Source organism: Perognathus longimembris, chromosome 5 (genome assembly GCF_023159225.1).
Source record: "Perognathus longimembris pacificus isolate PPM17 chromosome 5, ASM2315922v1, whole genome shotgun sequence".
Classification (NCBI taxonomy): domain Eukaryota; kingdom Metazoa; phylum Chordata; class Mammalia; order Rodentia; family Heteromyidae; genus Perognathus; species Perognathus longimembris.
The window spans coordinates 63,318,887-63,332,998 of NC_063165.1; the positions used below are offsets into that span (position 1 = coordinate 63,318,887).

The 14,112-nt window shown below is 44.7% G+C and overlaps 1 protein-coding gene across 1 annotated transcript in view; it reads left to right on the forward strand.

Moving 5' to 3' along the window:
* The window catches only part of LOC125351116 (cytochrome P450 2J2-like), a 17,007-nt gene extending 3,544 nt beyond the window's left edge, over positions 1–13,463 (forward strand). Inside the window, exons 4-6 of the mRNA XM_048345843.1 lie at positions 5,526–5,667; positions 5,755–5,968; positions 13,145–13,463. Coding sequence (XP_048201800.1) covers positions 5,526–5,667; positions 5,755–5,968; positions 13,145–13,463 — 675 coding nt within the window. The remainder of the gene's footprint in view (positions 1–5,525; positions 5,668–5,754; positions 5,969–13,144) is intronic.
* The last annotated feature ends 649 nt before the right edge of the window (positions 13,464–14,112 follow it).

The window sequence follows — 14,112 nt, forward strand, 5'->3', positions numbered from 1 at the left end:
CACTGAAATTCAAAGCTTAAACCATAAAGAATAATGTTTTTCATATATTTGATGCTAACTCTAGAAAGCTATTGGCTACCACTTAAGTACATAATGCAGATTTTTAGAAATCATATAACTCTAATAGCATTCAAATAATAAATAACTGCACACCTGCCATCTTAGCTACTCAGGAGGCTGAGATCTGGAGGATCAAGTTCCATAGTTCAAGGCCAGACTGAGCAGAAAACTTCACTAGACTCCATCTCCAAAATAAGCAGCAAATATCAGTGCTGAAAACATGTCTGAAGTGGTAGAATACCAGTTAGAAAAGCAAGCCTAGGCTGGGAATATGGACTACTGGCAGGAGTGCTTGCCTTGTATACATGAAGCCCTGGGTTCAATTCCTCAGCACCGCATATATAGAAAACGGCCAGAAGTGGCACTGTGGCTCAAGAGGTAGAGTGCTAGCCTGAGCAAAAAGAAGCCAGGGACAGTGCTCAGGCCCTGAGTCCCAAGCCCCGCGACTGGAAAAAAAAAAAAAAGGAAAAGAAAAGAAAAACAAAACAAAACAAAGAAAGAAAAGAAAAGCAAGCCTTGGTTCTGAATCCAAACCCAGTAGTGTGTGTGTGTGTGTGTGTGTGTGTGTGTGTGTAAATAAACACTAGATAGCTAAAACAAGAAGGGCTATCTGTCTCTAACATGACTTTTTTCAGGTCTCAGTGGATCATGGACTGGGCCAGTGGACACCTTGGTTCTCTGGCACATAAATTTCCTCATATGGTATATTCAAAATATGGCATCTGATCTCCACTGGTGAAAAATTAAAGAGCACCCAGTAGAGAAGATAGTCTTCTCATGAATCAGTCTTCAGTGTGAAGTCCAGTCACTTTACCATAGTCTGTTTGTTAGAAGTGAGACACAAGATCCAGCCCAGTCTGAGTAAGAGATTATGAGTAAGGGTATGAATATCAGGAGCTAAGATTCTTTTCAGGGTATGTATGTATGTATGTATTTAGTGCCAGTTACTGGGGCTTGAACTCAGGGCCTTGTATTCTTGCTTGGCTTTTTCTATTCAAGGTAAACATTCTACTACTTGAGCTACATTTCTACTTACAGCTTTTTGCTGGGTAATTGGAGAAGGAAGTCTGAGACTTTTCTTCTCAGGCTGGTTTTGAACTTCAGTTCTTAGATCATAGCCCCCTGAGTAGCTAGGATTATAAGTGTAAGCAACCAGCACTTGGCTTTTCAGGGGCATTTAAAAGGTAAGGTACCAACTGGCACATTCATGTAATCCTCATTACTCAGGAAGCTGAGATCTGAGGATCACAGTTCAAAGACAGCCCAGGCAGGAAAGTCCCTGAGACTCTTATCTCCAATTAAACACACACACACACACACACACACACACACACACACACACACACAGAGAGAGAGAGAGAGAGAGAGAGAGAGAGAGAGAGAGAGAGAGAGAGAGTTGGAAGTGGGGCTGTGGTTCAAGTGGTATAGCACAAGCAAGGAAAAAAGCAGAAAAGTTCAGCACCCTGGTTCTGAGTTCAAGTCTCAGGATTGGCACACACAAAAAAAGGTAAGGTATCACAGGCGTACAGATGACAAGGTGGCCATTTTACTAAAAGCAAGGACTCATCTTGATGCCCCAGTGCAAGGTAACTCTGTGCATGTAAAGGTGGTAGCTGAAGCCCCCAAAAATTTCCTCAGGAAGGGGCTTTGGCTCTGCCTCGAGGCTCCAGTCTACTCATCCTTGAAAGCCGTGATGGTACACTGTGGCAGATTAGGTACAAAAGTGGTACAGAGAAAGGGTGTGGGGTTCAATCTCCTCCACCATGGCAGCCTTCATTCAGTGCTTACAACTGTGGTGGAAGTTAGGCCCCTCCCTAAGAGCCCTACTTGGATACCATTACTAATAATTGATCAGCCTTAAGATTGCTGCCTCAATCCATTCCTCCTTTAACAACCTCTAGATATCCACTACACACAATCTAAAGATAATTCCTTTGATAATGTTGTTGTTACTGTTATTTCTTTTCTATCAGCACAGAAACCTGAGCTTAGTGAACTCAAATAATGGCTCAAAACACAGTTATTAAGTTTTTAAACTCACTTTTATATTCACATTCCTGTTTATTTGTTTTGTTTTTGTTGCCAGTCCTGGGACGTCGACTCAGGGCCTGAGCACTGTCCCTGGCTTCTTTTTGCTCAAGGCTAGCACTCTGCCACTTGAGCCACAGCATCACTTCTGGCTTTTTTCTTTATATGTGGTGCTGAGGAATTGAACCCAGGGCTTCATGGATATGAGGCAAGCACTTTACCACTAGGCCATATTCCCAGCCCCTCTATTCATATTCCTATGACTCCAAAAGTTTTGCTCTTTCCAACACACTCACTGGTATTCCTATTGTTTCTAGTAAGCCTATTCGTTTTTACAAAAATGAATTGATGCAGTTGGGTGTGAGTAGCTCACACCTATAATCCTAACTTCTCAGCAGGCTGAGATCTAAGGACTGTAGTTCAAAGCCAGCCAGCACAGGCAGGAAAGTCCATGAGATTCCATCCCATTTAATCACCCCCCAAACCCAAATGAGCTGTGATTCAAGTGGTAGAGTGCCAGCCTTGAACAGAAAAGGCTAAAGGACAGTGCCCAGGCCCTGAGTTCAAGCCTCAGCACCAACACACACACACACACACACACACACACACACACACACACACATATTAATAATGAATCAATGTGCTAAATGAAGATTTTTTTCATTGTCCCTTGGCCTGTTGGCTTGGCTAATACCAAGTTGTCTTTGGCAGTAATTGATCACAAGTCCCCAGGTTTGTCAAATGTTGCCTGGAATGTGAGGTCAGAAGCACAGCACCAGCTCTCCTGCTGCAGGCATGGCAGGAAGACCTGGGCTCAGATTGTCTTAAAGCCATGTCAAATTAGATCAAGTTAAAAAAGAGGGGGACCAAAGTTCAGCTCTGTTTCATGATGTTTAAGATGAGAGCCTACTTAGAGTCTACTTCTGCCAATTTGATTCTAGAACTTGCTCTGTGATAAAGACTCCAGAGGACCATTAGCAACCTAGAATTGATCTGGAGCTTTTACAGCTTGGGAGAAAGATGGCTGCTGAAAGCTGAGTGAAAGACTAACAGTGTATCATTAAATGTTACAGATATCCCTAAACTGCTCCTAGCCATTTCATCAGCTGAATGATAGCAACAATAGCGATGGTCCCTAATACAATGACTGTATTAGCTCAGACATTCAACTTTATTGTGGACTTCAAGCCGCCATTTATCAAGGAGAGGTTAGCAGAGAGTTCCCAGAAGGCACCCAGCAGGCAGATGGCAGAGTCATCTTGTACAAGTGGATAGAGAGATGATACTTTGAACCTGTTCTATGAGCTAAGGTCAACCATCTTACAAAGTGGCTACAGCTCCCCAGAATATGAATAATCCTGGACAGAATATAGCATTCTGAGGAGAGACCCTTCATGTGAAAATAATTATTCAACTGAGTTGTTGGGTCTTGGCACAGTGGTTCATGCCTATAATCCCAGGTACTTGGGAGGTAATCACAAATCCAGGCCAGCCAGGTAAAAAAACAAAAAATTACAATGAGTTAGTAGGACCCTGTCTCAAAGAATAAGCTGGGTAAAGTGGTTTACAACTATCCCAGATCTGCAGAAGAAAGAGAAGGGTTGGAGGTGGCACCAGACTAGTCCAGGCAAAAGCCCAAGAAACTCTGAAAAGTAACTAAAAGGAAAAAGGCTTGAAGTGCTTCTCCTGTGGTAGTGTACTTGCCTCATAAGCTTGAGGAGAGAGAGAGCAGAGAGAGAGAGAGAAAGAGAGAGAGCAAGAGAGACAGAGAGAGAGAGAGAGAGAGAGAGAGAGAGAGAGAGAGAGAGAGAGAGAGCTCTTCAGCCCTTGCTTTTTTTTTTTTTTTGCCAGTCCTGGGGCTTGAACTCAGGGCCTGAGCACTGTCCCTGGCTTTCTTTTTTCTCAAGGCTTGAACAGCACTACTTCCAGCTTTTTCTGTTTATGTGGTACTGAGGAATCAAACCCAGGGCTTCATGCCTGCTAGGCAAGCACTCTATCACTAAGCCACATCCCCAGCCCCAGCCCCTGGCTTTTGAGACCGGGCTTTACTATGTAGTCCAGGCTGATCTCTTACTCCTGATCCTTCGGCCTCTGTGTCTCCAGTGCTGGAACTGTATGTATGTGCACCACCTGGCCTAGCTTCTGCTGAAGTACTCAGTTTATTTTTGTTATCTTTGTTTTGATTTTAAGATCTTTCTGTCATATCTTTAGCTGTTTGGTCTCCCCTGGGCCACTAATTTAATTCTATTGTGTTTGGGAAGTGAGCCACAGGGTAGGAGGTGTTCTCAGAATCCTGGGCCTGAGCAAGGCACAGTGGCTCGTGCCTGAATCCTAGCAACTCAAGAGGCTGAGATTTGAAGATCAAGGTTCAAAGCCAGTCAGGAGAGAAATGTCTGTGAGACTCTCATCTCCAAGTAACCAGCAAAAAGCCAGAAGTGGAGGTGTGGCTTAAGTGGTAGAGTGTCAGCCGTGAGTGGAAAAGCCAAGTAAGAGCATGAGGCCTTGAGTTTAAGGCCTTGTACCAGCACCAGAAAGAGAAAGAGAAAAAGGAAAAGTTCTGACACTGAGTTTCCTATGTCCTGGGAACATAAACGACCCATCCTTGCTCCACTTTGACCTGCTCCTGTTGTTTATGCCCAGTGCAGCGCCATGTGGGAAGGAGCAGAGGCTTGCAGCCTTCCTCCTCCCATCTGACCACTCATCTCCCTTGGAGACACTGAGGGCTGGGATTAGGGTTACAGGAGGGATAAGGCTATAGGGAAGATTAGCATTGGGGTAAATGTTGTGTGAAGGTTAAGATTGGGATTAGGGCAAGGGTTACATTCCAAATTAAGGATTGTGGTTCAAGTTTTCCTCTCCCACCTTTACAGAGTCAAAGAATCAAGCTTTCTGCCTCCCCAGCCTCTGATGCTACTTTGTGTGTGTGTGAGAGAGAGACAGAGAGACAGAGACAGAGACAGACACAGGCAGAACTAGGCTTGCACTCAGGGCATGGGTGCCATCCCTTAGCTTTTTCACTCAAGGCTGGTACTCTACCACTTGAGCTACACCTTCATTTTGTCTTTTTAGTGGTTAATTGAAGATAACTTTGCTGTCTGGTCTGGCTTTGAACTGTGATTCATAGCTCTCAGCATCCTGTGTAGCTAAAATTACAGATGTGAACCACTGGCATTGGGCTTCTAATCTACTTTTTATCTGCCTTTCCAAAACTCAGTTTTCCTTTTTGCTTATCATTCCTTTCTCTCTGCCTGTGTCTGTTTCTCTCTCAAATGTGGGCATGGGCACAAAGCTCAGCCTGGAGGGAGTGGGCCTGAGGGATCTCCGTAGGCCCCTTCATGGTCCAGCCACTCCCACCAGCACACTGGGAGTTTCCCTGAGGTCTTCTGACTGGGACTGGGCTCTGGCCCCTGAGGCTCCTCCAGCAGCTTCATTTGCAGGGAACCATCATCTTGCCAAACCTTGCCTCTGTGCTCTATGACCCGGAGTGCTGGGAGAACCCTCGACAGTTCAACCCTGGCCACTTCCTGGACAAGGATGAGAACTTCATGGTCAATGAGGCCTTCCTGCCCTTCTCTGCAGGTATTGAGCCCTGGGTGGACCCAGGAGGGGCAGTTGGGGACAGACACAGGCCCATGTCACACTCTGATCTTTCTCCTCTGCTCCCAGGACATCGGATGTGCCCTGGGGACCAGCTGGCTCGAATGGAGCTCTTCCTTATGTTTGCCACCCTCCTTCGGACCTTTACCTTCCAACTGCCCGAGGGGAGCCCCGGGCTCAGGCTGGAGTATGTCTTTGGGGGCACTCTGCAGCCTCAGCCCCAGAAGATCTGTGCACTGCCTCGCCTGAGCAGCCCTAGCCCAGACCCTACAGAGGAGGGCCTGTAGCTGGCTGGGAGTCCGGAGCCCTGCCTCCACCCCCAACACCTTCCTCATTCTCTCTTGGCTCCTACAGGGTTCAAGAAGAGGAAGAGCAGGGGTTCAACCAGCTCAGCTGCTCATTGGTTCCCCTCATACAATCATCCAGAGTGGAAAGTGGATAGCTTTTTAAATATAGGTTAGTTATGCTTTGGTGGGGAAGGACTTTACAAGATTAGTTAATGCCTGGTACTAAGTTGGTTTACATTATGTGGGAAACAAATTGACCTATACCAGGTAGCAATCACATAGGCTTAGAGGGAAATGCACAACTATAATGAGTATAAATACTATGAATGTCTAGGATTGATGAATTAAATATTAGGCAACCTATTTTCTGCCCTCTCCTGCCCTCTTCTGGCCTAAGGAAAGAAGTTCAGGTCCCTACAGATCCAGCAGCAAATTGTCCACTAAGAACCCTCTATTTTCCCTGCAAGGATCCCCAAGATCTGAAACATTGATTCTCCAGACAAGTCTTGTTTACTTCAAAAATGATTTGCATTAAGTAAATTGAAATCAAATAAGAAACTACTACACTCCAGTTAGAATTGCATAGAAACAATACCCAGGCAATCTCAAGAATTAGAAGATGCAGAGAAACCTGAACTCTCATACACTGTTGGCAGAATGTTAAACATACAACCATGATGGCAAACAGCTTGGCAATTTCTTGTGAAAGCAGGCATTACACTAGCTAAAACACAAACTAATAAGCATACAATCCAGTCATATTAGTTGTAGGTATTTTTGCCTGAAAGAAGTAAAAATGTATGTTCACACTAACACATATTATTTGATCTTATTTAATAATATTCTTGAAAAAGAAAAGCTATAGGGATGGAAAATAGATAAATAGGAGTAGTGAGAGATATCAGGGAACTTCCCACGCTAGTGGAAATATTCTGATGATGTTGATGGGTACCCAACTATGTGTGCTTGATGCAACTCATACATCTGTACACATCTGTGTGTGTGTGTGTGTGTGTGTGTGTGTGTGTATGCTGGTGCTGGGGCTTAAACTTGGGGCCTTGTACTCTCCCTTAGCTTTTTCACTCAGAGCTGATGCTCTACCACTTGAGCCACCACTCTACTTCCAGCTTTTTGCTGGTTAATTGGAGATCAGTCTCTCAAATTTACCTACTCAGGCTGGCTTCAAATTTTGATCTTCAGATCTCAGCCTCCTGAGAAGCTGGGATTACAGTTGTGAGCCATATCTGTCTTCTTTTATCTATAATCTCTCTGTGTATCTATATATAGTATGCCTTAAGAACTGATTTTTAAAAATTAAATGTTTTCCTTTTCTCTTTTGTGTTATTTACAAGATGTGAGGATGGAGCTGTAGCTCACTTGGCATGTGCACAATCCTGCACATAGCACTGCAGTACAAAGATTTATGAAGTCATTTTATCCATTGTTATCATTCATATAATACCATTACCTGAATTTAAAGGAACAACAGGGCTAGGAATATGGCCTAGTGGCAAGAGTGTTTGCTTCGTATACATGGAGCCCTGGGTTTGATTCCCCAGCACCACATATATAAAAAATGGCCAGAGGTGGTGCTATGGCTCAAGTGGCAGAGTGCTAGCCTTGAGCAAAAAGAAGCCAGGGACAGTGCTCAGGCCCTGAGTTCAATGCCCAGGACTGGCAAAAAAAAAAAAAAAAAAAGGAACAACAGCAAGCTCCCTTTAAAGAGACATTTGGAATTTCAAGAACTTTGTTTCCTCATCTACAAAGTGGAAATAATAAAGCTAATTCATTTAGTCAGTATGAAGATTTCATTGCATATTCTAATGGCTATATTACATATCATAATGAATAAAAATACCTACTACTGTACCTTGTACATAAAGTGATCAATAAATAGCACTTCTAGGCCATGGTCATAATCCTTTAACACTCTCCCCACCCCAGATCTTTCCATTGATTGTCTCAGCTGAAGATACTGCTTGTCCAGCAGCCTGTGAAAGTAAGCTGGTTACTCTTCCTGTGTCAGTTCAGATGTGGCTGGGAACAGCCACCTCATCTGCTCAAATTGAGCAACTGGGAGAGTTCGGTAAAATACTACAGAAGCCAATGCATGTGTCCCAAGGAGGAAAATAATGGGATGAATAAGAGCTCCAATCTCCATCACTGCCCATAATTGGCTGAGCCAAACTATAAGCCATAGTGCTGCTGTGATGCATAAAGGTCTTCAGTGGGCCAAGAACAGCATGAGAGTGATCTGGAAAGGCATGCAAAGAATATTCGGCACCTTCTAGTCTCAGTTTTTGTTGTTGATAATGTTTTTACTTTTGTGCCAGTGCTGGGGCTTGAACTCAGGGCCTGGGCACTTAAGCTTTTTTGATCAAAGCTAGTGCGCTCCCATTTGAGCCACAGCTCTATTTCTGCCTTTCTTTGTTGGTTATTTGGAGATAAGAGTCTTGTTTACTTTTCTGCTTGGGCTAGCTTTGAACCATAATCCTTAGATCTCAGCCTGCTTGAATAGCTAGGATGACAGTTGTGAGCAACTATTGGTGAGCAAGCCCTTAGTTTCTGAGGTAGACTACCACATGCTCTAATTGTAAGAGGCAACCTAAAAGATGTTTTCACTGAGCCATTGAATTAACTAAAAGCTGGACACTCTGCCCCTCCCCACCACCATACACATGCATTGTATCTGTGGTCTTTGATTTGAGCTATTCTTTGCCCAAGTCACTTTACAACCTCCTTGGGCTCCAGGGAAGACAAGATAAGCATCTTATGACAGGGAGAAAACTGCCCCTCAAGAAGCAATGCCATCGTATCATTTGACAGAGAAAGCCAAAAGCTCAGGAGACCAACTGCTAAGCATCGTGTTCCATTTGCTTCCAGTAGTAATGTAATGTGTTAAGAACTTCTCCAACATTCCTCCAGAGATAGACTAAAATCCTGGTCATCTACGCCTTGACCAGAACTACCTTAACTATGTACACCTTCCTCACTCTGCCTCCCCTCAATTCTCCTTATTTAACCTGAGGTCAATGTCTACAACCTTGAAGACAGCTGAAGATGTACTGAAGTCCTTTCTTCCCCTGGCTACCACAAAATGAATTTTGTTATCCTGACGTCTGTTTGTATCTATTCTTGTTCTAAACCATTCACTTTGAGGTCACTGTGAAATCCAGAAATGACAGGACTAAATGATGACATTTTTATGACAAAGAACAGAAAATACCACCCCGCAAAGAACAGCAGACCAGCTACCTGGAAATTTACCTATAATTATCAGGCTGTACTCAGAAGCAATAATAATCATCTTTTTATGTGTGTGTCTGCCAGTCCAGGACTTGAATTCAGTGCCTGGGTCCTGTCCCTGAGCTTTTCTGCTGAAGGTTAGCACTCTACCACTTGAGCCACAGCATTGCTTGCAGCCTTTTTTATTTTTTGCAGGTAATTGGAGGTAAGAGTCTCATGGACTTTCCTATTGACTTCAAACCACAATCCTCAGATTTCAGCCTCCTGAGCAGGTAGGATTACAGGTGTGAGCTACCAGAACTAGCAGAAGTAATAATTTTATGAAAACCAGATTGCTCTTCTCAAATCACTATACAATAATAACACCAAAGGTAGACCCAGGGAGACAAATCCAAGAGATTCTTCTTTTCAATTAACCACCCCAAGAAAGCCAGAAGTAGAAGTATAGCTCAAGTGGCAAAGTGCCAGTCTTGAGCTAAAAAGGCCAAGTAAAAGCCAGGTGTTGATGGCTCAAGCCTGTAATCCTAGCTACTCAAGAGGCTGAGGTCTGAGGATTTGGATTCAAAGACAGTCTGGGCAGGAAAGTATGTGCTCTAGCCTTGAGCTAAAAGTTCAGAGACAGTGCCTAGCACCAGGAGTGGCAAAAACAAAAAGTCAAGTGAAAGCTTGAGGTCCTGAGTTCAAACCTAGGACTGTTATGCACATGTGAGCGTGCACGCACATGTGAGCGTGCACGCACATGCACACACACATGGCTGCTTGTGCCATGTAACAAGTCTTCCTCTCCTCTTCATTATGTCTCTTTGGCATATAGGCGTGAGTGGCCAGACCTAGCGTGGGATTTGGTCTTTGGGCCTGGGGTGTGAAAGCCTGGTTGCATGATGATTCGTCCAGATTATTTTCCTCTATTGAGGCTCCACCATTTATGGATAGCACCATAATACTGTTAATAATCTCCTCTCTGCCTCTCCATTGAAATCTTGGGAATCCATTTCAAGTCTGGCTATCTACTTAGTTATGCCAAATTCAAGAAGACAACTGAGTCAACATCTGTTAGGAAAATGGAGGAGAAAGGAAGGAAACAGGCTGGACCTAATCTTCAACAGGCAAGGACTGTTTATTGAGGAACAGGGGGGGGGGCACAGCCTTTCTCTGGGCTTGGAGGCTGGGGGGTGCAGGTCAGAGTCAGGGGTTTTATAGAGTCTGAGCAAGGAGACAGAGGTTATTTGAGTTTAATAAGGGGGGTGACTGCAGGTGCAGGCAGAGAATAGGGTAAGTATTCCCTTATCCAAGGTCCAAGCTTTTTAAATGTTCAAACAACTCTACATCTGTCTTGCCTAGATGGTTTGACCTTCACAGGGTCCAGTTCTGTCTTCCGTCCTCTTAACCCTTCCCAAACCTCACAGCTGGGCCTCAGAACCTTCTGTGCCCACAATAAAATGCTTACAGCCAAGTTCAGGTATGATTGTCCTGCCTGTCTCAAGAAGTCTGAGCATATCTTTGGTGGCCTGCCTGACATCTGTATGTGCCTAGCAAAATAGGGTGGGGGTCAATGCTTCAACATCCATGAGGATTCAGTTTCTTGGCTTTCTTGTTTTTAATGATTTCAGATTTCCTGTCTTCAGACATCAGTCATATGGTCATACTCTTTGTTGGCACCTAGAATACAAACACATGCACACAAACACACACCATTATATAGCCACTTGTCACCTAGAATACAAACACACACACACCATTATATGGCCACTTGGCACCTAGAATACAAACACGTGCACACACACACACACACACACACTCACACCATTATATAGCCACATATCCCTGTAAAGAACTGTGAAATGTCTGATATTTTATTTTACTTTAAAACTAACAAGTTTGTCTGTCCCAGTTGAGGCCGTGTTGATTAAAAAACAACAACAACACACACAAGGCTGCTGGGTCTAACGAAAGTTAATTCATACAGCAAAATCAGAGTTAGATGATTAGACTTTTCTGCCGGTTCTGAGTCCCAGTTCCCATGGAGCAAGGCAAAGAGGGATAAATGATTACTTCACCAGAAATAAGTTGAATTATAGGAGAGAATGTTGAGCTTTGGGCCTGGATACTGTCCCTGGGCTTTTCCCCTCAAGGCTAGTGTGCTTCCACTTGAGCCACAGCTTCACTTTCAGCTTATAAACCACAATCAATTCCTTCCTTCCTTTTTTTTTCTTTTTGGTGGTACTAGGTTTGAAGAGCCAGACTTTGAAGTCAGGCCCCACTTTACCACGTGAACCCCACTTTACCACGCAAACCTGAGATAAGCAGGCCCTGTGAGCAAAACCAGGACAAGCTTATTAGAGCCCAGCCGGTCACGAACTCTAACCGCTGAGAATGCTTAACTCTAACTGCCCCCAGAGTGCCTCGAACCCTGTGCCTCGAGCCCTGAGCCAATCAGATTTGTATCCATGTCCTAATCTTGCTTGCTTGAACACCTGATTGCTGTAACTTTGGTTTTTGCCTTACTTAAACACCTGATTGTTGTCACTTTGTATTTTGCCTTTATAAGCCCTGTGCAATTGCAGCTCGGGGCTTCCTCCTAACCTCTGCTGTGTTGGTGGGTAGGATGAGGCCCGAGTTGCAGCTCGCCTGAATAAAGTCTTGCTTTGCTTTTGCATTTCGGAATGTCTGAGTCTCAGTGGCCTTCTTGGTGGTCATTTCGTGACTTGGCACAACATTTGGGGGTTTCGTCCGGGATAGCCCCAGAGACCCCCGAGACCCCAGACTCCGAAGGTAAGAAAACAGCACTGTTCATTTGTCTTGTCCTACAATTTGTCTGTTTGTCTGTTTTGCTTTTGCTTTGGGTCCACTCCTTCTGCGCCCTTGCAGGAGGTTGTGGGCCAACTTGGGTCCACTCCTTCTGTATCCTTGCAGGAGGTTGTGGGCCAACTTGGGTCCACTCCTTCTGTATCCTTGCAGGAGGTTGTGGGCCAACTTGGGTCCACTCCTTCTGCACCCTTGCAGGAGGTTGTGGTACAACTTGGGAGATCTCCATCTCCAACTTGTAGTCTTGTTCTCAGGCCTATGTGTTGTATTGTTATAATTGTTTGTTTTTTTTTGTAGCCTTTTGAACTAAACATCTGATCAGAGCTATGGGTAACATTCTATCTTGGGGACCTCCATCTAGCCCCCTAGATTTGATCCTAGCTCACTGGAGGGAGGTCAAGGAGATAGCTCAGCACCGAGGTGTGGCCCTTAAGAAGGAAAAAGGATCACCCTGTGCAAGTCAGAATGGCCCACCCTTGAGAGAGCTAATTGGCCACCTGAGGGGAGCTTTGACATAGGTAAGATCAGGATTTTACGCCCCTCGTTCAGGCTATCTAGACCAGGTTCCTTACAAGAGGAGGACTCTGAGGAAGATGTTTCAGCTGTGCCCTCTGCTCCGGAGGGCCCCGCCCAGTCAACTCGCCGGCACCAAAGAATTTCATCTCTTCATAATTCTGTTGCCCTTCCCCTACACTCTATAGGTCCTGTGGATGCAGATGGTCGATAACAATTCCAATACTGGCCATTTGCTACTAGTGATCTTTACAATTGGCATGCCCCTTTTCTGAGAAACCCCAGGATTTAATTCGCTTGCTTGAAACTATACTTTTCACTCACCAGCCCACTTGGGATGATTGTAGACAGCTTTTACAGGTCCTTTTCACCACTGAGGAGAGAGATCGTATCCAAGAAGCAGCCCGTAGACTTATCCCCAGCCCCACCAGAACGCCCATCACGAATCCTGCCTTGATTGACACTTATTTTCCCGAGACCCGACTAGCATGGGACTACAATACGGCTGAAGGTAGGGAGCGACTCCTTGTCCATCGCCAGGCTCTGCTGGCAGGTCCCAAGGCGGCAGCTTGCCGACCTACTAATATGGCCAAAGTTTATGATATTAGACAGGGAGAAAGTGAAAGTTCGGCAGCCTACCTTGAGTGGCTCGTGGAAGCCTTTAGTCAATATGATCTTGAGGTAACCGGAGGTGCTAACTTGGGAAGAATTGGTGTGATTACCAACAGAGAGAGACACCCAGGTTCTTTCGATGTGGTTCATGTGAAAGATGCCAATGGCAACAGCTTTGGCACTCGACTTTCTAACATCTTTGTTATTGGCAAAGGCAAGAAACCATGGATTTCTCTTCCCCAAGGAAAGGGGATCCACCTCACCATTGCTGAAGAGAGGGACAAGAGGCTGGCAGCCAAACAGAGCAGTGGGTGAATTTCACTTACTGTCTCTATTTGCCATTGGAAATAATCATGAAATGATATCTATTACATCAGAAATAAGAATCAAAGGATTTTTAAATAAAAATGATGATGGTATGATTAAAAAATATATGATCTTGAGACCCAGGAATCTGCTCAGATGATTATGTTTGCCTACGTAAATCAAGCCGCACCAGACATAAAGCAAAAGTTGCAGGCTCTAGACAGGCTTGGTGAAAAATCTGTTAGGGATCTAGTAGCAGTGGCGGAAAAGGTTTATAATAAGAGAGAAACAGGAGAACAAAGACAGGAAAGGAAGGGCAAAGAACATGGAATCGAGCAAGAAAAGAGGAACAGAGTTAAGGAAAGGAGTTTGGCTAGAATTTGGGAGCAACAACAGGCACAACACAAGAAGGACCTCAGGGAAATCCTGATCTCTGTGCAGGCAGGAAACTTTAGATAGTCGTCCTCTCCAAGTAAGGAGCAGGAGCCCAAACCCCAATCAAGAGTGGGGAAGAATCAATGTGCCTATTGCAAGGAGGAGGGGCATTGGCCAGTCATGTTCATGGTAGATACGGGAGCGGAAAATTCAGTATTACTAGCCCCGAGAAGGCTGATGTCCACTAAAACAACATGGGTCCAAGGTGTGACGGGCACTAAAC